Source organism: Diadema antillarum, unplaced genomic scaffold (assembly GCF_040938485.1).
Source record: "Diadema antillarum isolate AM-2024a unplaced genomic scaffold, OU_Dant_1.0 seq00000383_RagTag, whole genome shotgun sequence".
In the NCBI taxonomy this organism is placed as follows: Eukaryota; Metazoa; Echinodermata; class Echinoidea; order Diadematoida; family Diadematidae; genus Diadema; species Diadema antillarum.
This window is the reverse complement of record NW_027271381.1, coordinates 1,554,793-1,582,786: the sequence shown is the minus strand read 5'-3', so window position 1 is coordinate 1,582,786 and position 27,994 is coordinate 1,554,793. Positions and strand designations below refer to the sequence as shown.

General features: G+C 39.6%; 1 protein-coding gene across 1 annotated transcript; it reads right to left on the bottom strand.

The window, feature by feature from the left end:
- Positions 1-29: 29 nt before the first annotated feature.
- On the bottom strand, positions 30-27,994 carry LOC139731731 (uncharacterized). The gene is made up of 5 exons (XM_071642610.1): positions 27,704-27,994; positions 5,828-6,094; positions 3,993-4,025; positions 2,386-2,458; positions 30-621 (listed from the first exon to the last, which is right to left on the bottom strand). Exons 1-5 carry the CDS (start codon positions 27,822-27,824, stop codon positions 30-32), a joined length of 1,086 nt encoding a protein of 361 aa, XP_071498711.1. The 5' UTR covers positions 27,825-27,994.

Below are 27,994 nucleotides of genomic sequence, written 5' to 3'. Positions count from 1 at the left end.
GATATTGCGCAGACTCTTGATGAGGATACTCATGAGATGTCGGCAGTCGGCTTTCCGGTAGCGCGGAGACACTGCGCGTAGTAATTCTGCGACTTTCCTCTGCTTCTTCTCTCTGGACTCGCACACCGTCGTCTCTCCCTATTCACCCTCTCACCATCACGTTCAAAAGCCCCCTTCTCAAAAGAACAGTCGCTACCTCTGGAACTTTCCATTTTACTTCTATGAGGACGATTGTCATAGGTTGAAATCGAAGCATTGGAAAGGGATGATTGAATGCTCCTACTTGTCTGGACTTCTGTGTGAGCAATGTGTCGGTCTTGAAGTGTGCATGGTGACTGAGGAGACTTCGTCTGGTTACTAGTTTTCGACTCAAGTGGCCGTGGATTACACCGAGGGTTTTCGGCAATGCTGTACTCCTCTTCGCTCTCCATAATAACTGCAGGGTATGTGGTAAAGGCAGCAACACCAGCACGTTGAAAGTGGTCGTACTGTCCATTGTCGGTACTAAAGTTTCCCCCGTCTTCATTTAAATTTGTTCCAGGGGTTGAAGAAATTCGTGACTCTACGGCCGTTACACATGGGGAACTTTTCTGGCTTGATTGGAATCCTTTGTTTTTGTACCTGCAGGAGCAAGGAAATATTGTTAGCTTCATGCAGTTTAATAGAGGACAGACCAGCCCAAACTCAGCAAATTAAAAAAAAAAAAAATCAGTCGCATCTTCTGTCCTCTAACTGACCAAATATCGAGGTGGTAACGCTAACAGACAAAACATATCTTACGCCATGCAATTACAATTACACTTACAATAACAATTACAATTACAATTACAATTGCATAATTAATGCTGATAACATTTATATAGGGCTCTTGCAAAATATAGTTGTTAGTTTTTACACAGCGTTTGACATCATATCATCATCTTTGCCTATGATAAGGAAGATCAATAACATTTTCAGGTAATCATGCAATCAATCTTTTAGAAATAAGGATTTATAAATGCTGGATATTGTCATGTATCACAAACAGTTACTTAATTTCCATGGCGGCCTCGGGAACACGAAAAAATCGTACACCAATAAGCCAAAAGCAAGTGAAAGGGAGAACAGAAATCATGGGATGCGAGTGGGAGTTAAAAGTAAGTTATATGCCTGTCAGTTGTTTGTGATTGGATCATGCAAATTTTGGTAATACGTCGATTTCTGCAGTATTAAAGCATATTGCAGTATACGAAAAAAAAAAACATTGCTTCTTGCAAAGCATTTATGTTAATATCTAGGTGTCACTCTGGATCACAGTCTGATCTATCGAGAGCATTTGGAGAGGGTTGTCGGTAAGCTCAAGACCAGGTCTAACATCATCCGCAAATTATAGCAGGAAACTGCTGGGGCTCTGATGCGCATACTCTCCGAGCTGCATGCCTCGCCCTTGTTCATTCAGTTACGGATTATTGTTCGCCAGTCTGGGCTGAGAGCAGCCAGCCAGGCAGGTCGATACGATCCTCCACTCTGCAATGAGTCTCTGGCACCATCAAGTCAACACCTATAACCTGTGACTGCCAACTCTGTCACACATAGCTCGACCCCTTCCCCTACGACGCCGGAAATGATCCGTAAGGCTGCCCTTCCCATCTACGAGGACTTAAGAACCTTCCAAATAAAATGCAAACCTTTCCGGTAGGCAGCGAAGTTCCTCCAAGAAAGCAATTTTAACTTGAACAAAGAATGTCAAAAATTATTGGAAGGATCTGATTTCCCCCCAACGAAGAACTCATCGAGGATCCTTCGTCAAAACCACCTGGATCTGATCTTCCAAGGAACAGTGGGTGTCCCTCAATAGGATCCGCACAACCCATGCCAGGACAGTCCACCACCTTCATCGGTGGAAGCTAATAGACAGCCCAGCCTGCGACTGTGGTTTCCCTGCCCGGACTGTGCTGCACGTTGTGCAAGTGTGCCCCTTCAGGTGTTGTCTGGTGCCCTTGAGGGAATTAAAGAAGCAACAGACAATGCCCTGGTCTGGCTTGGTAGCCTGGACTTACAACTGTAACCGTGCATCATAAGAAAAGAAGAAGAAGAATATAGACATTTGGTGTTTAGAGCTTAAGTATGGGGTTTCAGAGTTGGCAAAAAGAACTAATAAGTACATGATTATGCGAAAACTTTCTTTGGGAAGAGTGGGAAACAGCGTGGTCAGAGCGTTGTGCAATGACAAGAAATTCTTAACGGCATAGAAATAATCTTATTTCATAGATGATACATATGTCTTATGACATTGATGCTGCCATGTGGCCCATGTAATCAGGCATGCTAAAATGACTAAATGGAATGCGATGTGAGTATTTTTTAATCAGTTCTACGTAAAACTGGATTACTTCGAAACCTTACCTGTTACACAGGAAAATTGTGGCAATGCAGACGAGAAATAACATCAGCACAGCAACGACAATGGGGGCAGCAGCTGTGCGAGAATTGGATTGTTTGAAACAAATTTGGAAAAATGTGAATATACATGTACACTGAAATCATATTTTCATGTTATTGACCCATAATTATATACGATATGAGCAATAACGACGATGCGCACATAGCTACACGCAAACATACGCACAACGAGCGCACGCACACACACACACACACACACACACACACACGAAGAAACACGTACGTACCCTATACAAACACCAACAACAACTCGAGGCCGTACCACCACGGAAAATTGATATTTTATCAATATTTATCTTACAATACGAGAATGTTAAGTTTTATATTATTGTTGTTTTTGTAATAAAGCCACCATAAGCACACTTCATAGTGTATCGAACCGCATTATTATATTACTAGTATGCCCAGGGAGGTGGCCCACGGCCCATCTCCCTGTTTGGACCTGTTATGCCCTACTACTAATGAGTGCAGCCAGTTTATGTACACACTCTATGTAGACCACTGAGTCATTTCATGAATTGCGTCTGCATAACATCCCTGTGCATGCCCCTGACACACTTTGCCATATAAGGCCACCGGCTAATGAAAATTGCGTGTTTACTGTACGTATGTGAAGCCGCTCCCTTTCAACCTTTTAGTTTAAAGTAAGATTGTATTATATTGTTCCAATATTTCACACTTACTGTGCACTAGATCAGTGGCGGATCCAGAGGGGGCGCAACCGGCGCACGCCCCTTTATTTTTCGTCAAAAACAAAAGAAATAAAAAGAAAAAATGAAATGAAACCGGAAAGTGGAACCAGAAATATTATTTGCGCCCTCCCCTTTACAGAATTCCTGGATCCGCCCCTGCACTAGATTGTTTAAGTTCAATTCTGAAATTGGAAAATCTCTCTTGCTTGGAGGGGATACCCCCTCCCACACCCTCCCTCTCTGCTCTCCGTGTCCCTTTCCCTTGCCTTAGAAGTGCTTACACTTTTCAGATTGACAAAAATTCTGTATAATTCTGAGTGCACAATTACTTATCACTTAAATTCCACAAACTAAAAAATTCCCTCATGTACAAGGGGAATATCCCCTTTTAATTAGCCCTTCCTCGTTTAGATTCCCCCATTTCAGATCTATATTTTTTTAATTTCCCAAATATTCCATCAAATATAATATGCATATACGAGACATCTCAATTTCAATTTCAAAAAGGCAGAAGCTCCCTCTTTACGGGAAGGGTGGGGATGGCACTCTTCCCCGCGCCTTCTCCTTGCTCGCTCCCCCCCCCCTTGCATATACTAGTAGACTACGGCTATACTTTGAACATTATGAAACAGTTTTCCAAATTTTAAAGTATGCCACAAAATGTATACACCAGATCGTTTTTCATTCATTCATTCATTCATTCATTCATTCATTCATTCATTCATTCATTTTTTTTCATTCACAAAAGGAACATTTAAATATTTTACAGAAATTGAACACACTAAATATTACATCACAATATGGTACATTTATTTTGCAACAAATGCAGATAAGTGTCTGCACAAGAAACAAGATTACCTTGCTTGACTTTTGTGCCATCACCGAGGACTTCTGTAAAGAAATTAAAGGTGGTATCGACAGCTGCAGCGACAATAATCAAAATGGTAATGGTGATAACGAGGAAAATTGCGCATGTTATCATAATGAAGTATTTGAAGGGCTCTTGTTCGTAAATATAGGGCCTACTTACAATCATGAGTGATTAATCACGCATGATATGTCATTAAGAGTAATGTATCATAAGTATTATGTATTTTACGTGCTGTACGTGCGCCTGACGTTCCAAACTTTTTGTGATGATAAGACCTGCCTCTGTTTCGAGAGACTAGGGATAGGGAGGAGAGAGAAAGAAAGAAAGATCGGGGGATGATCTGGGTTGCAACAATATCGTAATGATATACGAAGCATTGCAATGGTATCGTACTGCTAACGTGCCGTGATCAGTCTGGCATCAAGACATTAAGGCCCATATGCAATATTAATGGAAGGGTTTCTGTTTCATTTATTACAGGTTTTCCCGGTCAATTTCATACTTTTGTCATTCCAATTCACGAATGTGCATTCAAATTCACATAGCGCACTTCCGCGAAAATAATCGGGCATTAAAATTCAGAATGCGAGCGATCATTTTATTTATGGGCGGTCTATTTCGTTTCCGTCAAATGAAATTCACGCATGTGTTCGGGTTTAATTTCCAAATGGCTGAGCACTGCAATTCCTACTTGTGCATTCAATTCACGCGATAGTCCCGATGACCTTGTTTGGGGGTTCAGTTTCATTTTAAGATGATCAATTTCTTACTTCTGCTATCGTTTATTTAATGAAGGAAATGGAATGTATTTTTGAAGGAGGGGCAGTGGCAGAGGATAGGGGAGAAAGGGGAGAAAGTAACTTGTATCAGCACACTGGTATAGGCACCACTCACAAAGGCTTCTTATATGATTACTCTGCAAAAAGTCGGGTGTCATATGAAACATCGAGCTGGTGTCAAATGTTAGGTGCTCATTTGTGTGTGTGTGTGTGTGTGTGTGTGTGTGTGTGTTAAATTTACACCTCCGGGTGTCACTTCAAAATATAACGCTTTCATTTTTTTTTTAAGAAAGGTAATTTTCCGATAAAGTACTACAAGAAAATTTTTGAAAAAAGAGGTTCATTTACACCACCTCATTGACACTGGGCGCATGTTACGATTTATACCATTGACATTAACACCAGCAATATCAAATCGGCACCATGTAGTTTCATTGTTAGATTAGCACCTGAGCAGTGTCAAAAATATCCCATCAGTGTCAAATCAACAACACGAATTAAGTGTCAAGTGAATACTATTCAATACCATCACTATTGACATTTGATCAGTGTGGATTAAACACCTATCGTGTTAAATCTAACGCCAATATTTTGCAGTGTATGTTTAAAGGTAATCAGTCTATATAACACTATTTTGATTAAATTGAATGCACTTAATTGGAACATGGTTGCATTTTCACGAATTTAAATGACCGACGAGATTCCATCGCCGCGGCGCGCTGACTTGGATTTAATTTGAATGCTCATTGCTGAAAGCATGCTCTTATCTTAGATATGAATGACGCAAATTAAAGATTGGTTGCTCCGATAGTGAATTTGAGTGACCGGATTTTGAATTTTATTTTGATTGATGCTTCAGTGCAGTGAATTGACCGGGGAAAACCCTATATCAAGACATCGAAGTATAACTATAACAACTAAGACAAACGGTGGATAATTTGAGAGACATGTAAATCGTAACTTTATAGAATGCTATCAACCTATAGGTTACGGAAGGTACTTGTAGGTCGGAGAGCCTCAATCAAATAAATAAAGGGCCTCACTGTACACTTGGATATGGGTTTGACCACCGCACTGCTGGTCGCGATTTCCTCCGCATGGAATACCGCACCACTTTTCGCAGTCTCTGCCGGCTGGTCCAGTGCAATTCGAATTGCTGCATTCACATCGCGTTCCATTAGAAAGTCCAGCATAAATAAAGCTTCGATTTGCGCACTCCGTCGTGCAATATGTGGTCGTCATATTGCTGTTATCAAAGCTGTCCTTTTTAAGCCTGCACGACGGTTTAAAACAGCCGAGGTATGTGAAACCTATATCAGATAGAAAACGTGGAAAGGTGACGAAATAAACAACGGAATGAAGAGCAATGATTGTTCTGACACTAAAAATGTACAATATTGTGTATCATTGTCACATGATTGAAATAGAATTAATCAAATTGAAGTCAAACTTAATACCAATTTGGAAATACGTCTAAATTGCTGAAGTGTAATCATTTAGCTCTAAATCCAAATAATGTGAAGCTATGATAATTGGTCCACATAAACGAGATGAAAAGCAACATACTAATGTAGTCATAGATAACACAATCATTGGACAAGTATCTTGTTGCAAATATCCTGGCGTTTACGTTGATCAATCCCTTGACTGGAATGAACATATTGATTATTTGTGCACAAATACCGTAAAAATGTGTATTTGTTAAAAAATAATTCGGTCTTTTATTTCTGATATTGCCCTTTTGTTTTATAAATTAATCATTCAAAGTAAACCAGATTATTGCGATGTTGTGTGGAGCAACAGAAACAAATGTCATATTAAAAGACTTCAAATTCTTCAACATATCACTGCGTACTGTACTAAATGTACAAGCTATAGGTTCCCTACTGAACTTTTATGCACATTACTATAACCATTGATAAATTGGATCAGAGACCAAATAAACTATACTTTACACATTTTATTATGTATTTTGCACACAACTTTTGTTCAAACATTTGTCAGATATGTTTAAATTCAAAATTTTCAGATCTGATGTAAAGAATTCATCTTTAAAATTTGTGCTACCTCGGATTAAGACTTGCTTTTAACATGGAAGTGTGACGTTATACATGGCATATTCTGGATCAACAAATTAGAATAACTTACCTTTTGAACTAAAACAAAAACCAACGTTCATATGAGCTTTGAAAATGCACGTAACTGAAACTGTTAATAGATAACTTTCCTCAGTTCTTTGCATGCACTTCTACGGTAGAGACTCCACCCCAAGCACGTTTTGATCTGGAGATTCTCCCGCTTGATATCCCTAGCAAACGGAAGACTCCAACTTGATGTGCGAGAAGCGCGAAGTTACTTGCGGCCGGGGTCCAGAGCTCGCTTGGGCCCTGGCAGCTCTAGAGTTCTTCATGCTCCCTCGTGCTTTCTAAGGCTTATTTTTTGACATATACGATGGCAATAAGTAAAAAAAGAAAATCATTTCAAGCGAGAGACACAGAGCCAGGGCGGGAGAAATTAAATCTCGACCGGGAGAACGGGAGATTTTGCAAAAATGGGCTTTTGGCGGGAGATCTCCCGTCGAAAGCGGGAGAGTTGGAGTCTGCTTCTCTCCTTACCTCCTCTCTTTCCCGAGTGCTAGTGGAGTAATTGTATATGGATATCTTTGATTGATCGTGTTTGCTTTTGTCTACATGTGTGCCGTAGTTTCATCACCATGTTTGTCTGTTTTCTAGGTTATGTTTTGTTTTTATGTGTGAGTTTTGTTTTTCATTTCTAATGTATTGATCTTATGCTGTGTATTTTCCTCACCGAAGAATAGTTTCCGGACTGAAATGAATGAAATGAAATGAAATGAAATAATAATTGAGATTATTCCTATTATTGTTATTCATATAGCTGATGATACGAAGATGTTCAATTTTAAGTATTGTTATGCCCTTACACTTATGCACTTACTGCTAATAAATGCAGCCATTTCCTGTAAGTTATGTATACCAGCGGATATGTCAATGTTTTGATTTGGTACAGCTCTAATGAAGGTCTATAGAATAGTTAGTATACCGGAAGCTTGACAGTAAACCATATTTAACTAGCTACACGCCTATTGATGCTTCCTCTTCTCGCACTGTGCTATATGTGTATATTATATCCGATACAGATAAGAGAGGCTGTATATGAACACGTAAAAAGAGAACTGTTTAGTATGCAAGTGTACATTGTAACTGGAGGTATACGGCAAATTTCGACGGAGAGGGAGACCAAGAAAAATTAATCTGAGAGGGGAAAGAACGAATGAGATTGCGCGTCCATGTTAAACAGAATTGGGGACATTAGTAGATTGGCCTATAATACACGATGATAATCACAACCCGCAATCTAATGATACGTGCGCATAATAGATGTTATACAACACCTCAGAATGATGTCGAATTGTGATTGGCCAAGAACATGTCACATGACATTCAATAGAAAATACCTATCAAACTCATTGAGAGTGACAGCCATACAATAGGCCCCTGGCATGGGCCTATAGCACGGCTCGAAGGTACTATAGCACGGCTTCGCGGGGGGCTACTAATGCATGGCCGCTCACAGAGTTCTGTGGCTCACACCCGTAGCAAAGCGCCAGCAAACTACATTGTACAGTGTACGTGCTGGCCGGCTGCGCTGCGCTGCCGGTAAGTCTCACAGACCAGGCGCGGCGCCGGCGGAGTACTGCAACGTTAAAGCCCAAACAAAGTTCTGGTACGACTGCAAAAGTTGTCAAATTTCGCTCCCAAATGTGAACGTATGCTTAGGAAATGTGCAGGATAACGATGTTATAACAAGATATTCGATGGGTAACGACGAAAATGCGAAATATTAACCAAAAAGGTTCAGTCAACCCTACTTACCGAAACGGGGTCAGGCTAAACTCGGACTCAGGGATAACTCGGCTTCGCTTTGATGACGGCGGGATGAGTTGTAATGGTTGTCCCTCTGTGTACAGTGTTGTCCTATGGGAGCGGCCTGTATAAACTAGCGCTTCGTGTTCTGGCTACTCGCAGTAATGGTCCGAGTTGTTACAACGCGCGCATCAAAAACCTCTTTTGCGCGCATGCAAAATTAGTGTGCGCCTATTAAGCACCTCTAAAACAATCAAAGGCGCTTGATAAACAACAACAAAAACTCCAAAGACCGCGCGTCTCAGCAACTGAGGACCGCGCGCTGTCATTTTTGTTTTGTTTTGTACAGGATTTACGTAATACGTTAGCACGCACTTTCCTGTCCATTCAGTTAGGCCTCATTTGGTATTATGCAGTCCAGGGGTGGTATTCTGAACACCGTTTTATCTCTGTTGTAACTTGTGTTGTAACTTGTGTTGTAAGTCTGTGAGTTACAACACCGCTAAAACAGTTGTAAATCGGTATTCTGAAAACTGTTTTAACGGTGTTGTAAGTCATGATAACCACGCCCATCGCAATAGTCATATCCAATAGGAAATATTGTTAGAAGTAGCATCTAAGACATTTCAACCAATAAGATTGCTCCCTTGGGCAAATGCGCCTTGCTTAACTCTGCGCGTTTTAACAAGCGCTCATTCTCTGGCGTGCGCACAAATAGGACAATGGCATGCGCAGGTAAAGAGAGCCAGGGATGAATACAACAGAAGCTTGATCATTATGCCTTCTTACCGGTTTTGACGTATAGTTGGTGCAGTAGGGGATTCGCAAAGCTATCTCAGATTGAGTCTTTTTATTTGAAATTTTGTTTAAAAAATAAGATATCTGGCGTTCATAAGAGGAACGCAAATTTCATGGTTTATGGGGAGCTAGACGCTTCTAAATTAAGTTGTGTCCTTGCAATGCCATGTCATTATCATTGTTATTTTATTATTATCATTGTTATTATTATTATTATTGTTGTTGTTGTTGTCACCGTAATCTTCACAAGATATCTCATGCAGATCAATATCACGTCAAATTCCATCATGGAACCTTTATAGACTTCTAATACTCTTCTCAAGATTCGCGCCATCCCCAGCAATAAATATTTTTCAAACACCCAAAGGTATACTGATAATGAATTCTTATTGGTGAAGATGGTGAAATCATAAAAGAATGTTTGATATTTTGAAAGATATGTTTGAAATGAATAGTGCTTAAAACAAACTGCCGACGGTGCCGGTAACCTTTCTGTTTGTGTTTTATCTATGTGCATAATTATACTACGCGTATGTACTTGCAATATGTTACCGTTACCAAATTTTGTATATGTGGAATGAGTTTACATTTTGTCAAACTGCTATATCTTTTGCCTTTCTGTACATACTACTACTACTACTACTACTACTACTACTACTACTACTACTACTTATTCGAGGGCATGTACTTGCTTCAGCCGATGCCAACTCGGGTTCCATAAACAAAGTTGCGCCTCCAAACCTCTCTATCTAACATGACTGTACATACATTGTTTTTATTTTTTTGTATATCTTTTTTATTTTGAACTCGCATACCACAATATTGAGTTAATGAATTATCTCACCATCTACCATAAGTTAAAACGAAAGTTACAACGGAGTTAAAACACCTTCCACCCTGTTTTATCTCAGAAGCATGAATTTGCACGGGGCATGACTTAAAACAGAAGATAAAACAGTTTTCAGAATACCATGTAATCTAATGGGTGTTCAGGTTTGCGCCCACTGTTACGCGCGTGCGCATACCCTAAGACAATGGTATGCGCAGGCAAAGAATGCGCAAGATAAAACACAAGTTACAACAGAAGTTACAACAGAAGTTACAACAGAGATAAAACGGTGTTCAGAATACCGATTTGTTACAACAGACTTACAACAGAGATAAAACGGTCTCAGAATACCACCCCAGTGTGGCCAGTAGAATGTGGCGATCACGAACTGCGTGTGAATTGTCTGAAGTAGGGTCGAATTTTTCCCGAGACCGAGTTAGTCTGGAGCCTTCTGGAATAAAAGTCGGTTTTCCTACTATTATTATTTTCCCCAAAATACTCCAAACCGACTCATCATTCCGGCAAACCGCGTCAGCCAGGTAAGTTTCTTAGTGGACTCTTTCGATATATTGCAAGAAAAAATGAAATGGTGCTAGACGGGTTCTCAAGCACTTACCGAAACTTAGTTTTCACTTTAACGTGTACGCGCAGTTACTTTACCTAGCTAGTTGCATGTATCGCGGCCTCAACACCTAGCGGTACTGCTGTGTTTTTACTTTTGACTCTGATCTGCTACGTGGACCACAGTGATCCCAACATCAAGATTTCATTTCAAGTTGAGAAACCGTAATTTGATTATTTTTCTGTGTTTTTATACAAAATCATTTTCGGAAATAGACAAAGTCTAGACCTACTACTAGATCTACCGACATCTCAGATCGACCTAAGTAACAGTCAGGCCTAACTCGATCTAACGTTAGCGTAGAATGGGTATAGACCCTGCGGAGTTCGTGATTCCTGTGACTGTGTGGTCGAATCATGACGAGTGTTTGAAAGCAGTACACGCAAGGTGGTTTACAATTCTCTGCCTAATTGTTACATTTATTTTTGGGCCTTCCTGAGTTGGCGGTCACTAATTTTGTATTGTGATTGTGGACAAGGTGTTGTATAAAACGAATAATTTATGATTTTGTTCGTGCATTGGGGCACGTAATACCGCACTCGGCGCGAGATTCGCCACTGGTCTATTCAACGCGGCGCTACGCGCCTTGTTGAATAGACCAGTGGCTCATCTCGCGCCTCGTGCGATATTCGTGCCCTATGCACTCACAACTCATAAATTATTCGTATATTATGTATGTGCATATAATGTGCCTGTGTGCAATGTCACAACCCCCTCGGATAGGACATAAAATGGAGGTCCCGTGTATGAGAGAGTAACAACTCATGCACGTAAAAGATCCCGCTTCATTCATTCATCGCAAAGAGCAGGGTGTTTAACCCGGTGAAGTGGTCCCATCTCACATCCAACTGGACCCCATGGAAGACCAGCTTAACTTAGCTGAATATGGGCTATCCAGCCATCTTCACAGATGGAAAAAGAACAAACAAACAAACCCCCCAAATCAGCCTGCTCGGGGACCGGTCGGCGAGTTTTTAGCCAATTTCGGTCGGACACCGACCGGTGACCGACCAGGCACCACTGATTTTTAGGACATCTAAAGTTTTAACGCAGTTTCAGCGGCAACTGACCAGTTTTCACTCGTTGCCCAAAATACGCTCGGTGTCCGAGCGGCAACCGCCCAGGCACTGACCTAATCGAGCGGCCACCGCCGAGCGATTTAGGAAACAAAAATAATAGAGACAAAAGTGACAAAAGCACAGAAGAAAACCAAGGGAATAGATAGAGCAGTCGCCGTCGAGCGATTTAGGGACTGAAGATAATAAAGATAAAATGACAGAAACACTGAAGGAAAATAGATAGGGGAGAGAAGCCAGGGCAATGTGGAAGAAGCAGGGGGAGGAATCAGGCAAGGAAACCCCACCAACATATAAAAATCAGCATCTCAACATCTCGGCAACCAACATGAGGGACATGGAAGACAGGAATAACCACTTTGGGGCAAAAGAGATGAAAGCTATAGTGTCGATCATTATGTAGATTTAGTAATATATGGTTTGGTTATATTATTCATTACAGGCCTATTGAATGAAGAAGTAATGAATGACAAGAGATAGGGAAATATAAGTATGAAATTAGATAGGAATAGAAAAATATACCAGTACTGTAAAATATAGAAGCAAACAAAGATCATTTTTGAAATTTTTTTCTGTTCTTATTTCTGTTCCATCTTGGGTTTCCTCCCTTTTGTTTGAGTTCCTAATTTCTACTCTCTAAAAAAATCGAGTGAAAATATTCACTCTTGAAGGAGTGATTACAAAAAAAAGAGTGAATTTAGAGTGAAATTGGTGTGAATTTCGAGTGAAAACGTTCATTTTCACTCATTTTGGAGTGACCTCAGGGATCACTCGAAGATTTTGGAGTGATCCCTGACGTCACTCTAAAACGAGTGAAAATGAACATTATTTTCACTCGAAATTCACTCCAATTTCACTCTAAATTCACTCTTTTTTTTTGTATTCACTCCTTCAAGAGTGAAAATTTTCACTCAATTTTTTTAGAGAGTAGTTATCTGTGGTTTCACATGGCTGAGGTTTGGTAGTTGGTAATTTAACTCTCAAATATTTTGACTCGAGGTTTATCTTAATTATTTGATCATGACATCACAAATCACATAGGTACATAAATAAACGAGGAAGCTCGTGAGAAATTTCCGGGAGAGACCGGCGTGCGGCCGCTGGTACGCCTATATACGGGACACCGGTAGATAACCTATCGATCACCCGTCGGTCGCTGGCCGGTGGCTGGTGGGAGATCGTCCAGTTGCCAATGGGGCGTCCCTCGGTGACTGCTCAGTCTCTGCGCGGAGAAGATCCCCATTATTTCTCAATTTTTTACCTAAAATCGACCGGTGACCGACGGGAAATCGACAGGGCATCGCTCGGGTATCGCTCGCTCAAATGTTGTTAGTTGGTGCTCAACATCGCTAAAAATCGCTAAATGTCGCTTATGGCAGAGGCGAACCCTGATTTTCGCCAACATTCGTCAGAAAAGTCGGCGAATTCCAAATTTGCAACATTCGTAGGCAAGCGCGCCGGAACACTTCTGGGATTGTTTTTTGTTTTTGTTGTTGTTGTTGTTGTTGTTTTCTTTTTGGGTTTTGTTTGTTTGTTTGTTTGTTGTTGTTGTTTGTTTGTTTGGTTTGTTTTGTTTTTGTTTTTGTTTTTTTTTTTTTTTGGGGGGGGGGCACATTAGTGACGGTGGGAGGGTGTGGGAGGGGGATACCCTCCTCCCATGGTAGGGATTTTTGTAAAAACAGAGTGGTTTATATAAAAGTCGCGTTTACAGAGAATTTTAAATCAATTTTCTAGGGAAACAAACAATGTAAAAAAAAATCACTGCGAAGGAAACGATTCATTTTACTATAAGTACGTGCAGACCGATCGAGCGACTCATGGGCGTCACCAGGGGGGATGCGTTGGGTGCGAACGCACCCCCTTCAGATCCTTAAAAAAAAAAACCTCAACGCCGGACGCTAAATAATTATTCTTTTCTATTCTTTTTTTTTTTTTTTTTTTTTTTTTACTATTTTGCACCAGGGATACACACACACAAAAAAAAAAAAATCGTCGGCAAAAACAATTCGCACCCCTGGTTCTGGCAGCATTGATTTTATACATATCTATTAGTATTCTACAGTGTTTACTATTTATCGACCGTACTGTACATCCGTACGATACGGAGCACTTATACACGTTTGCATGTACGTGTGCTACTTACAAGTATTTAGGGTCTATGTAAGTTACTTCTGACAAATCCATATTGCCAGCCCAAGAGCGAGCCTTAGCCTCATTAAAAAAAAAAAAAAAAAATGGAGGGGCAAGCATATTTTAGTTTTGCCCCTCCCCCATAATTAATAATTCCCGAAATGAGAAGATTTTCTTGCTTTTGAAAGAAAACAAAAATGTTGCCCCCATAAAAATATTGGAAGGCAAGCGCACCATTTGCCCCACCCCACATAATCATAATTCCCGCGGTGGAAAGATTTTCTTGCTTTTTTGTTAGAATTCAAGAAATCTGTCCAATTATTTCACCCAAAAGCAGTGGCGTAACTACGGGGGGGGGGGGGTGCGCCCCCTCCCAATCCGCTGGTTTAAAAAAAAAAGATTTACCGAAATAATAGTTCAAGACAGTGTTAGTAAACTGCTTTTGAATGAAAGGGTGATCCAGAAATAAGATATTTTTCTATGATTTCTTTTAACCATAATTAAATAGGTATATAGTGTGAAACATTGTTCAAAAAGCCCGGACCCGACAAAGATTGCGATTCCTAGTTGGCATTCTGCATATAAGCAGGATGTGCACAGTGTACTCAGTACATCCGAACGAAGAGTCGCTACAATGTTGCGCAATGTGATGTAGAATGTACACCTTTGTACCTTACGCTTCGTTATATCGAAGCTAGATCATTGATTTTGCAGTGTTGCTTTATACATAGGCTTACCAGTCTATATAAAAATGTCTTGCATTGCCAATAAAAAGACTTGACCTGGGATAATTCCTAGCATTTCCATGTATATAATACACACACACAAACAAACACGCACAATTAGTTTAGGGGATGCTCTAAAGTGCCGATTTTGGACATCCTTTCCCCGCTTGGTCACTTCGACGCCACCTCGCTGGTCATACCTCCCCCAGTCATGAACATAAACCCACACCCTTGACTACCAGTGGCGGATCCAGGGGGAGGGGCGCACCGGGCGTCCCCCCCTTAATTTCCAAAGCGAAAAAAAAATAATAAAATAGCTGCAAACGGCAGTTTTTGGACAGTAAAATGTCAAAATTTTCAAGCTCGCTCGCTCGCTCCTCTCGCTTGCATTTAGTCGTAATGAAATTCTCCTGAAGTTGCTGCCAGTAATTGCCGGCAGTTGCGCCTGGTGCGCCCCCCTTAATTTCCAAAGCGAAAAAATATAGCTACAAACGGCAGTTTGGGGACTGTAAAATGTCAAAATTTTCAAGCTCCCTCGCTCCGTTCGCTCGCTCCGTTCGCTCGCATTTAATCTTTATGCCATTCTTCTGATGTTGCTGCCAGTAATTACTGACAGCAACATCAGGAGAATGGCAATTTTTGCCTGCAGTTGCGCCCGGTGCGCCCCCCCTTAATTTCCAAAGCGAAAAAATATGGCTAAGAACGGCAGTTTTTGGACTGTAAAGTGTAAAATTTTCAAGCTCGCTCTCTTCGCTTGCTCGCATTTAATTGTTACGCAATTCACCTGATGTTGCTGCCAGTAATTGCCAGCAGTTCCGCCCGGTGCCCCTTCCCCTTAATTTCCAAAGCGAAAAAGTATGGCTAAGAACGGCAGTTTTGGGACTGTAAAATGTAAAATTTTCAAGCTCGCTCGTTCCGCTCGCTCGAATGTAATCATTATGCTCTCCTGAAATTGCTGCCAGTATTTGCCAGCAGTTGCGCCCGATGCGCCCCCTTAAATTCAAAGCGAAGAAATATAGCTCCAAACGGCAGTTTATTTGTTTTTTACTGTAAAATGTCAAAATTTTCAAGCTGGCTCGCTCGCTCGCTCGCATTTAATTTTTACGCAATTCTCCTGATGTTGCTGCCAGTAATTGCCGGCAGTTGCGCCCGGTGCGCCCTCCCCCCCCCCCCCACACCTCCTTTATTTCCAAAGCTAAAAAATATGGTTCCAAATGGCAGTTTTTTGACAGTAAAATGTCAAAATTTTCAAGCTCGCTCGCATTTAATTGTTATGCCATTCACCTGATGTTGCTGCCAGTAATTGCCAGCAGTTGCGCCCGGTGCGCCCCCCTTAATTTACAAAGCAAAAAAATATGGCTACAAATGGCAGTTTTGGGACTGTAAAATGTCAAAATTTTCAAGCTCGCTCTCTTCGCTCGCTCGCATTTAATTGTTATGCAATTCTCCTGATGTTGCTGTCAGTAATTACCGGCAGTTGCGCCCGGTGCGCCCCCCCCCCTTTATTTCCAAAGCGAAAAAATATGGCTCCAAATGGCAGTTTTTGGACTGTAAAATGTCAAAATTTTCAAGCTCGCTCGCTCGCTCGCTCGCATTTAATTGTTATGCAATTCTCCTGATGTTGCTGCCAGTAATTACCGGCAGTTGCGCCCGGTGCGCCCCCCCCCCCTTTATTTCCAAAGCGAAAAAATATGGCTCCAAATGGCAGTTTTTGGACTGTAAAATGTCAAAATTTTCAAGCTCGCTCTCTTCGCTCGCTCGCATTTAATTGCTATGCCATTCACCTCATGTTGCTGCCAGTAATTGCCAGCAGTTGCGCCCGGTGCCCCCCCTAATTTCCAAAGCAAATAAATATGGCTACAAACGGCAGTTTTTGTGCTGTAAAATGTCAAAATTTTCAAGCTCGCTCGCTCGCTCGCTCGCATTTAATTGTTATGCAATTCTCCTGATGTTGCTACCAGTGATTACCGAGAGTTGCGCCCGTTGCGCCCCCACCCCTCCTTTATTTCCCCAAAGCGAAAAAATATGGCTCCAAATGGCAGTTTTGGGACTGTAAAATGTCAAAATTTCCAAACTCGCTCTCTTTGCTCGCTCGCATTTAATTATTATGCAATTCACCTCACGTTGCTGCCAGTAATTGCCAGCAGTTGCGCCCGGTGCGCCCCCCCTTTATTTAAAGAGCAAAAAAATATGGCTACAAACGGCAGTTTTTGGACTGTAAAATGTCAAAATTTTCAAGCTCGCTCGCTCCCCTCGCTCGCATGTAGTCGTTATGCCATTCTCCTGATATCGCTGCCAGTGATTTGTCGTTTCACACCGTCATTCCATAATCCATTTATAGGGGGTACAACCCCCTCCGGCACTTCCACACCCTCCCCCTCCCCCCACCCTTGCTCGCTCCCTCGCATACTAACCCCCCCCCCCCCCCCCCCAAGATGAAATCATAGCTATACGCCGGTGCCCTTTCCCCGCTTGGTTTCCCTCAAAAAACAGTAAAAGTCTAGGGATTGAGAGCTTCCTATATTCCAAATGTCTGTCCAAAGAATCTCGTAAACATAAGTGTCAAAACGCACCCCCCTTGAAAAAAAGCTGGTGACGCCCCTGGCGACTGTATAGACTTGCCCGTCTGATCAACTAAATTTTGTATTACGCTGCTATTGACTCAAAATAACAGAAGTCACAGTTGTCAAGCAACATCTTTTAATAAACATTTATTTATACACATTTATATGCGCGAACGGCGAGAGCGAGAGCTCAGAATCATCGTAAATTTTCGTTTCTCATGAACGTACGTACATTGATAGCCGCTTCTAACTAAAATGCATTATTAATGTGCCGAAACTGTTGGAAATGTTCATTTTAAAGTCAAAGATGAGTGCATTGCGTGCATATGCTATAGTCACCGCCAGCAAGCATTGGTGAGCCACTTTCACTTTACCATTCGGTTTTAGTCTGAAATAAATTCATTAAAAGCTTTTTCTTATATTGGTAGAAAACATAGAAGGAAAGGACAAATGAAAGGGTTCTAAAGGTATGTTCCAAGGGATGATACACTCGTCGAAGGACGCGAGGCTACCATATAAGGTGAACTTTTAAGTAAAGTGTTATACAATAATGTATAATACAAGTGTATTAGTGTATTATAATGTTCACATTTTCATATTTGTCAGTTATGAAATTGATGATATTCAAACAAGAAAAGTGCCTTTATTATTAGTTTTTTAAATGTGTGTGTGTGTGGGGGGGGGGGGGGGGGGGGCAAAAACCTGTTTTGCCCCCCCCCCCCCCTTCTTCCGGCGCCCTTGTTCGTAAGCATTCGCCGCTCAGTGAGTTGCCTCCTTTACGGATCTTTGCGGAAAAGGTTTATAAGAATAAATACACCATTAGTTCTTTCTCGTTTCAGAAAAAAATCATTCGAATTGTGGCGTTTGTCATAACATTAGGCCTATTCATTAGCGAAGGAAATAGCTTCTAATTATTGCGACGCTGTCCCATCTCTGCCCTCGGAAAGAGACTTCACGAACTTGCGGCGCGTGCTCCTAAAATAAATTGATTGCGTTCTGTTGTTAGTCGCTGCCTGCACGCAACGATAATTCAGACAATTACATGGAGAATGGACCTTTTCTGGTTTTAAAATAATGCGTGATTTTGCCCATTGTTTAGTTCGGTGTAAAAAGAAAAATGTTATTTCCACGCAATTTCGTCTCTGTTTTTCCTTGTTTTTAGGCCAGAAAATTATTATCTCGCTATAAACGGAACTTCAAATTCCTATAGGCTAACACGCAAAGTTAGTTGGGACCGGACGATTTATTTCGTTATAAGCGGATTCTTGTTGTATCCGATCTCGTTCTAACGGAATTCCCATGTATAATGATTATGTAATACTTTTTTCCCCTGTGAAATTGTGCTTTTGAATTGTTTTGGGACGTATACTGTAGCTTTTCATGAAGTGAATCAAGAAAAAAAATCATATGAAATAAAAGACATGGGTTTCCTTCGTTTTCCAATCACATGCTGCAGAAATATGTACATGAACATAATCATTAAAAAAGTGAGCAGCAATATTTATACATTTACATAACCATGAAAAGAATGCCTCATGAGTGTCAGGATATTCCGATAATCCCGTCATGGTGGTGACGATGGAGTTCTGTCCTCTTGTTTTGTCCGGAGCACAAAAGAGAGTCAGTACATATCAACGGATTCTTATTTCTCAAACGTAACTCTCCTTTTGTGATTGTGTATAGTGATAGGATTTTCTATCATCTGCTTCGTTCGTGAGGTCACTCATCTTTGTTTTAAAATCTGAGCCTCGCAGCCACAAGTTCTATCTAGAGGTTTTGTTGGTTTTATTATGCAACGTCACATTTTATAAAATACATGTACTGTGATATACAATTGTTATTAAACTTATAACAGCTGAAGCTCTATGGAAGTGAAGTTGAAAGTGTGGAATGAAGAACGGAAATCAACCCTATCTTGTAAATGATGGTGTCAATGGTGACACGACATTTGCTCCTTCGACAGTTACTCCGGTCTTCTCTCCAAGGACTTAGGGTTAGTGTTGCGAAAGGGTTCTAGGTTTAATTTGATGTGAGGATTAGGATTAGGGTTTGGGTTAAAGGACTCGTATAGTTTTGGTTGAGACCTAATTTCAGGTTTTTAACATTTTTGAGTGAGATAATGAGAAATCTCTTACAAAATATTAAAGAGCATGTAATTCCAAGAGGAATTCAACGTTTATTTGATGAAAATTGGTTATGAAATGGCAGAGATACCCAAAACAGAGCAATACTAATAAAATGTGGGACCCACATTTTATTACGTTCGCTTTGTTTTACTTTGTTTTTTGATGTCTCAGCCATTCCAAAACCGATTTTCATAAAAAAAAAACTTTGAATTCCTCTTAGAATGGCATGCTCTATATCATTTCATAAGTAGTTTCTTGGTATCTCACAAAAAGTTAAAAGCCAAATCCTCAGCTCCACCAATACTGTACCATCCCTTTAAGTTTGTAGATAAAATTTATGTTTGGCTAAGGGTACTAATGGGAGCAATTGTCACAGGAGCAAATGTCATGGAACCGGTGTCAATATCAAGATAAAACTGGTTGAACATCCACGCTCTTCAAATCTTTATTCTGACACTACGAGCCCGCTGTTTGTGGGTGAAATTGATTACGGCAACTCCGATAACTGTTTTTTTTTTTATATCTTTTTGTTTTTTTTTCGTTTTAATTGTTTTTTATGTCTATGGTGCGATCAAATATCTTACTGAACCACCTGTCGCATTATCTTAGACAGAAAGTACACTTCCTATGAAAATGTTGAACACTTAACTTTGCAATATGGATAACTTTATATCATTTGGAAGTGGGCTCCTTCACTTCCCCGTCATAAAGACTATTTGCTACCTTCCCGTAGTCAGATTTTCACGCGCGAATTTTGTCATTCTCATCTACTGAACACGGCGCCTTGTAGAACTGAACGCTATCGTAGATTCACTATTCCATCTGAAGTCCGCCTTCTTAATGAACAATTATTGTTATATTTTATTCAGATTCGTTCTCTACTGCGTTTAAAATTTGTCCTTTACTACCTTTCTCACGTGATGTATCTTTTTTTTTTTTTTTTGGTCTTTTTCATTTTCTCCATCCCCTCTGTGTTTACAAAATCAGTTTGCGGTATTTAACGTATAAAAGTGTTTTTGGCATTTATAGTTCAGTTTGGTATTTTTTGCTTATTCACATAATACTCATTATATCTCTATCATTTTCTGTATTCTATCGCTGTCGATTGCCTTATTTTTTCTTTTTAATTATTTTGCTTATTTATCTTCAACTTGCACTTAATTCAAGAAATGGGCACATTTTATATACTTTTCGATTTTCAGGTTTCACTGTGAATTTTGAAAGAACCTCACAGCTTGGTTCTCTTGTAAATTTCCACTTTCTTGCACGTCTTGTCTTACGCTTTCTTTCTCCATTCTTCTCTATTCTATTTATCCTCTCCGACTGATTCTTTTAAGCTACATTACTAGTATTTTTACTCTTTTTGATGCATGAACCATATAGATATGTTTGTGTATATGATATAGGTTTTCCCACCCAACTTCATCAGATTTGCATTCGATTTAACGATGCGGTCATTCAAGTTTGAGTGAATTTGAATGATCACCGAGATCGACATTCAAAAAGGTAACTAGTTCATTCAATTAATTTCATCAGCATGCGATTTCATGAGTTTCTCACACAAGAGTATAAGAAGGGCATTCAAATTAAAAATGCAAGTTCAACACGTTCAATTTGCATCAGCACCGCCGTGGAAAGCGTTAAGGAATTCGAAATTCTCTATATAAGGCAAACGATTACAAAGTATGGGCCGTCTTTTTCGTTGTTGCCTTTATTCCTTGTATTTACTCAGCTGTTAGAATGATTTAGAATGCAAACTTGATATACCTTGAAATGTGATTTTTTACTCATACTATATAGCTAATAACTCGTATAACCTCACTTTCAAACATATACATTTACACTTTATTCATACACACGATTTTAGCCGCTGCTACTATACCTAGAGTATGAGTGAACATATCGAATACAGACAAAATTTGTGGATGAAGCACGACCTTGACAACTAGCAAAACTGGCGATATAACCCTTTGGTGAAATAGGTCTATTTTCAACTGATCCGATTACGGCAACTTATGATACGGACAAGGGGAACTGAGGAATGGACAGCTGATGGAATCAAAATGGATCAATATGGCTTTGGACGTATAGGACCCTTAAGATATAAAATTCTGAGACATCATGGCTATTTCCTAAATGTTACATCTATACTGTTAGGGATGAATTTATTGAAAGTGACAGAAAGGTCGACAGGAAAGAAATAAATCCAATATAATTAAGATAATTATATGAGACTTTAAAATGAAAATGAAATTGTATCATCCAATCCTATGAGAGTGAAAAAAGGGCCCGTGGAAGCTGTGTATGTTGATAGAATTCGAATGTTCAAAGTGCGAAGTCGTGTTCCTATATAAATGAAATTGAAACTGGCATTTGGCACTAATTTGGACGTCTATCCAGCTGGCGTGAAATTGAATGCCAACCTTGAGTCGTTAAATTGAATGAATTTCTCTTGATTTGAATTAAATAAAATCTAAAATGAATGACATGAAATGGAATTGAATACTCAAAGAATTAAAATGAACCATGAGAGGAGAGCAGTGACCAAAATCGCTTAAATTTGAACTCTTTTTCATTAATTCGAATGCAAATCTGATGATATTGGGAGGGAAAACCAATAGTTTAATTTAGAATGTATCATTATGTATAAACATACAAAATCTTCTTCGATGCGAATTGTGTTACATCTTTGAGTAATGAATTAACATAATTGCAACATTTGATGTAATTTTTGTCAATGTTAGATTCATGTTTACATGAGAGAGCCCCCCCCCCAAAAAAAAAAAAAAAAAAAACATTTTTCGTAGTGTCTCCATCATCTGAGCGTGGGTGCAGTTGTTGAATTTGTAGCTGCAGTTGTATCGCTACTTGCGAGCGCCATGCAGTGTGAATCATAAGCGCATTAACTCGCATTAACAACTGCTATTAGTTTATGCTATTACATGAGAAAATGAGCTTAATGTCTGACAATTGATTCAAGAAAGTGTTCTCTGGCTGATGCAAACACCATGCATAATATACTGTGTATTGTATGTTTGTATGTTTCTTTCGAGGTGAAATAATGAGGCAGAAACTTGAAAGATAAAAAATGTAAAGATGTATGTATTATTTATTTATCTATTCCGTCATATTTAAACAGGGTAGTCCCCTCAGTTTCTCAACTGGTTTCCAGGGGAGCCCTGGATACTTTTTTTTTCACAGAATGCATAAATATATTTGTATGAAAAACACCTCACGTTGTAATGACTACTGACATGTACATGTTATTCCTTGCTACCTAGGACCTATATGCATCATTCCTTAAAATGCATGTCGAATTTATACTTTTGTACATTCTGTTGAAAGAAGTGAAAATAAAACCTTTGAATTGAGTTGAAGTGAATTGAAAGCACCAATTTCCACCAATCCCACGAAGTTCCTCGGAGATTTTATATATTTTCACATGATGGGTGAAAAAAATGCATTCTTTGTGGATATATTTCCTTGTATATTTCCTTCAGTCCTGATGGTGAACAACACATTGATAGTATTTCAAACTTAGAATCCTGTATATGCTATGTCCGTTCTTGGATGTCCAAACATAAGTTAATGCTTAATGATGGAAAGACTGAGTTTCTTGTTGTTGGGACACCAAGACAAGTAGCAAAGCTGGATATTAGTAAGATATCAGTTGGAGATTTGGAAGTTAAACCATCGAGATCTGTGAAAAACCTGGGTGTATGGCTTGATTCTCGTTTAAACATGGAGAAGCATATATCAACCACATGCAAGTCTGCTTTTTATATGTTGCATAACTTGCGTCACATTCGTAGATATTTGAGCCAGGAAGACGCTGAAACTCTTGTTCACGCATTCATTAGCAATAGGCTTGATTATTGTAATGGGCTATTGTTTGGTTTACCAGATTCACAGATAACCAAGCTTCAGCGTGTGCAGAATGCATGTGCGAGACTTGTGTCCAGTTCGTCAAAATGTTCACATTATTACACCTGTTTTGAAGAAGTTACATTGGTTGCCAGTAAGACAGAGAATTGTATTTAAGATTTTGATACTTGTTTATAAAGTATTGCATGGTCAAGCACCTGGTTATTTATCAGAATTGATATCAATGAAATCACACTCATATTCTCATAATTTACGAAGTACACAGGATAAGTTGCTTCTAAAGCAATCTCACTTAAAAACGAAAGTAACTTTTGGGGATTGTGCCTTCAGCTGTGCTGCTCCAAAACTTTGGAATAAATTACCTGAGAAACTGAGGAAGGCATCATCACTTGTTGTCTTCAAATCTTTATTGAAAACTTATCTTTTTTCAGAAGCCTTTGATTGATTTGTTATTTATTTTTCGTGTGTCTAATCAGTGACAGGAGCTCTGTTACATCACAGCGCAGTAGAGTATATTTACATAGTAGCTGCGCTATACAAATTTGTCTAATTATTATCATCATATCGTTTTTTTCATGTCAGTTATAAGATTTAGATAATAGTTGCCAAGGTAATGCTCTAATCAAGGCATGGTCATATCAATTTAATGTTGGCTGATTTATCCATGCAGGGGCGAGAGATATTGGGCGTGTAACACAACGTACAATAACCTATACACGTTAATTAAGGAAAAATTTTGAAATAGCAAGTATTAGATTCCAGTTATTTATATGTTATTGATTGTGATGCTCTATATAGGAAATATCATTTTGGGATACCGTATCGAGAAGCAGATCTGAAGCGGACATGAATAGAAGTTCACTTTTAAAAACACAAGACTGGTTCTCGAAAAAAGAAAACAAGGGCAGCCTGCAAAAAAATCCTTCTCAAATCTTTAGTGGAAGAAATTCAAAATTGATTGAGAATTCGCATTTGAAAAGAGGATGATAGTAAACTATGCTAAATATTTTAGTGCCGAAGAAAATTCTGCATATTTGTTATAATTTTGACAAAAAACCCAGCTTAAAGAAATCAAATGTATTTGCTGAATTATAGATGGTTGTGATTAGTTTATTTTAAACCGATAAGGTAGCCGGAGAGATGCAGACACTGGCGTAGCCAGGGGGGGGGGGGGGCGATGGGGGCGATCGCCCCCCCTAAGATTTGGACCGGGGATTTGGGAGGCGGAAAAAAAAATGCGTGTATACTGTATGCATGCACATGAAGCGCGGGTCTCCTTTGCAACCTTTCATCAAATAAGATATTTTTTTTTAATATTTCACTCAAAGTGTGCACCAGATCGTTGAATTTCAATTCAAAATATGCAAAATCTCTCGTGCTTGGGAGGGGGATACCCCCTCCCAAACCCTCCCCCTCTGTGCCTCTTTCCCTAGCTTAGTACACTTTTTATATTTACAAAAAATTATGAATAATTCCGAGTGCACAAGACTTATCACTTATATTCCGAAAACTCAAGGTTCCCTCATGTTTAAGGGGAATTTCCCCTTTTAATCGACACTTTCCTCCCTCAATCCTCCCCCCAATCAGTTTGTGTGTGTGTGTCATTTCCCAAATGTTGATTCCATCAAATATGCGTAGACGAGATATCTCAATTTCAACCTTAAAAAGGCAAAAGCTCCAAGGGTGGGGAAGGGTGGTTAAGGGTGGGGATAACACTCGCCCACGCCTTCTCCCTGCTCGCCCGCCCCTCCCCCCCCCCCCTTCCGCCATGCATAGAAGTAGACTGTGGCTATACCCAGATCGCTTTATTTCAATTCTAAAAACGCAAAAGCTCCGCGAGCGGGAGGAGGAATCCCCCTTCCCCGAAGCTCTACCTCACTAGACTTTATACATACACACAGATGGTGCACATTCGGAATAAGAGCTAAATTCCGTGATTTTATCACTTCGATGAAAAAGTATTGCACCAAAAATTTGCAACAGATCGCTGAATTTCAGGTCTGAAAACGCAAAATCACCTTCGTGTGATGGGAGGGGATATGCGCCTATCTACACCCTCGTGTGCATGCTTTTTCTGTTTGACTGCTGAACAGACGGTGTTCATGATATTCAGTGTAAGAATTAATACAAGAAGATTATTTAAATGATACCATTTTATAGGCAAATTGTTCAAAAATAATCTACACTAAAATATACTGCTGCCTTAAACAAGTGGGACTGTTTCACGTCGATAAAACGCGCAAAAACATGCATCAAATTGCACCATTTGCAACATCAAAATGCAAAAATTTCTCAACGTGGGAGGGGGGACACCTCCTCCCACACCCTCCCCTCCCCCTTCACTCGCTCCGCTCGCTCGGGTTCAGTCGCGTTCATGATATTCAGTGAAAAGAATTAATACAAGAAGTGTATTTAACTTATACCATTTTATAGGCAAATTGTTCAAAAATAATCTACACTAAAATATACTGCTACCTTAAACAAGTGGGACTGTTTCACGTCGATAAAACGCGCAAAAATATGCATCTAATTGCACCATTTGCAACATCAAAATGCAAAAAGTTCTGACCGTGGGAGGGGGACACCCCCTCCCACACCCTCCCCTCCCCCCTCGCTCGCTCCGCTCGCTCGGGTTCAGTCGCGTTCATGATATTCAGTGAAAAGAAGTAATACAAGAAGTGTATTTAAATTGTGGCAAATTGTTCAATGATAATCTACATCAAAATATACTGCAACCTTAAACAAGTGGGACTGTTTCAACTCGTTAAAACACGCAAAAACATGCATCAAATTGCACCATTTGCAGCATCAAAATGCAAAAAGTTCTCACCGTGGGAGGGGGGACACCCCCCTCCCACACCCTCCCCTCCCCCTTCACTCGCTCCGCTCGCTCGGGTTCAGTCGCGTTCATGATATTCAGTGAAAAGTTCGCTCCCTCGCAGACTAACCGCCCCCCCCCTAAGATGAAATCCTGGCTACGCCGTTGGATGCAGATATATGTGATTTATAAATACATATATATCTATTCCCAATAATCCTATCGGAAGGCTATGTCCATGAATTCTTACCGTTAGATATCTCATGAAGATGGTAGGTTTTGACAAAAGTGAGGCTAGATGATCTGACTCGTGAATCTTAAGTAACCTCTTTCTTTTCAAACGAGGCTCAATTACTCTTTCCAGAGGAAATTTTTCGTCATAGTTTCAAAGATGTGGGCTGACATAATCATTTTGCTGTTGAATAATCATTCCCCTATTTCATTCTTGAATCTTTATTATAAATTGATTGCACAGGTGATCAGTATTAGACTGAAGTAAAGTATTCAATGAATATTCTGATGTATAAGACAGTCAAAGATTTATGAAGGGGTCTACATAATAGGCGTTAACGTCCGATTACATGAGAGAAATAATGTATCTTTGCCCAGTACCATTAACAAAACTGTATTAATATAGATATAGTAATATGAATAAAATTTGATTTACAGAATTATAGCTTGTTTGTTAGGTTTTAGGTGGTATATAATATGCAAAAGGGATGCATTCAATCTTATAACTTCTCGATGATTTTGCAAACGCTAAATCATACCAGGACCTGGAGTCGGTTTCATGAAAGTCTTCAGAGAGACTTTTCGTTCATAAGACACACTTATGAGAGACTTCATGAAATAGATTTTACATCTCTTTGAAAGTCTCTCATAGCAACATGTGAGCAACATTGGCCACTCTTAGATTTATGTCAAGACTTTTATGTGATGACTTTATGAAACGGACTTTTAAGAGACCGTTGAAAGGTGTATTATTCCTTCTCTTTTTTATCAGAGCTTTCGATTTTATTTTCATGAATGTCATTAATTATGGATCAGAAGACAATATCTATACGTCTCCTGAAACAATTTACTATCACTAATAACTATTTAGTTTTATAATGTGGATTTTTAAGAAATGATTCCAAGTAAAGTGTTTCATTTCTATTTAAAAATCTTATGAAATTTTATATGAATAAAAGATAGCTTAAAGACTAATACCTATTAAATTTCACAATTTTACATGGGCAATACCATTTTAATCGATAAGAATTTTGCTCTTCTCTTTAAATCTAGACCAAGCTCTAACATAGGCTTACACAATACCGAAGAAAAGTTAAAATGGCTAAAAAATATGACCTTATATAAAAGCGCTTGAGAATAAGACCTATACGTTATCAATGTCGACTGCATCACGACTTACGTCACAAAGCAGGGAATACTTGTGAAGAAAGAAGATAAATGTGGTACCTACCGTCTACTTGCCATTTACTGACGCTAACATTGTGGCAATCCGGTGAAGCTTGTTCGCCGCCGACTTCGACGACCAGAGTTTGAATGAGCAAATGGAATCCTAAACAAACTGTTGCCTTCATTCTAAAATCTTCAGTGTAACACAGCTGCTCCAGATCGCGACAGAATGAGAAAGAACTGAAATTTAGAGGAGATATAACTGATATGCTGTGGTATAAGTGGTGAAATGAGAAATTACCTCCCAAGACAAAGTAGAGAGTCTTTTTCGTGTTGCTCTGTAGTCTCAAAATGC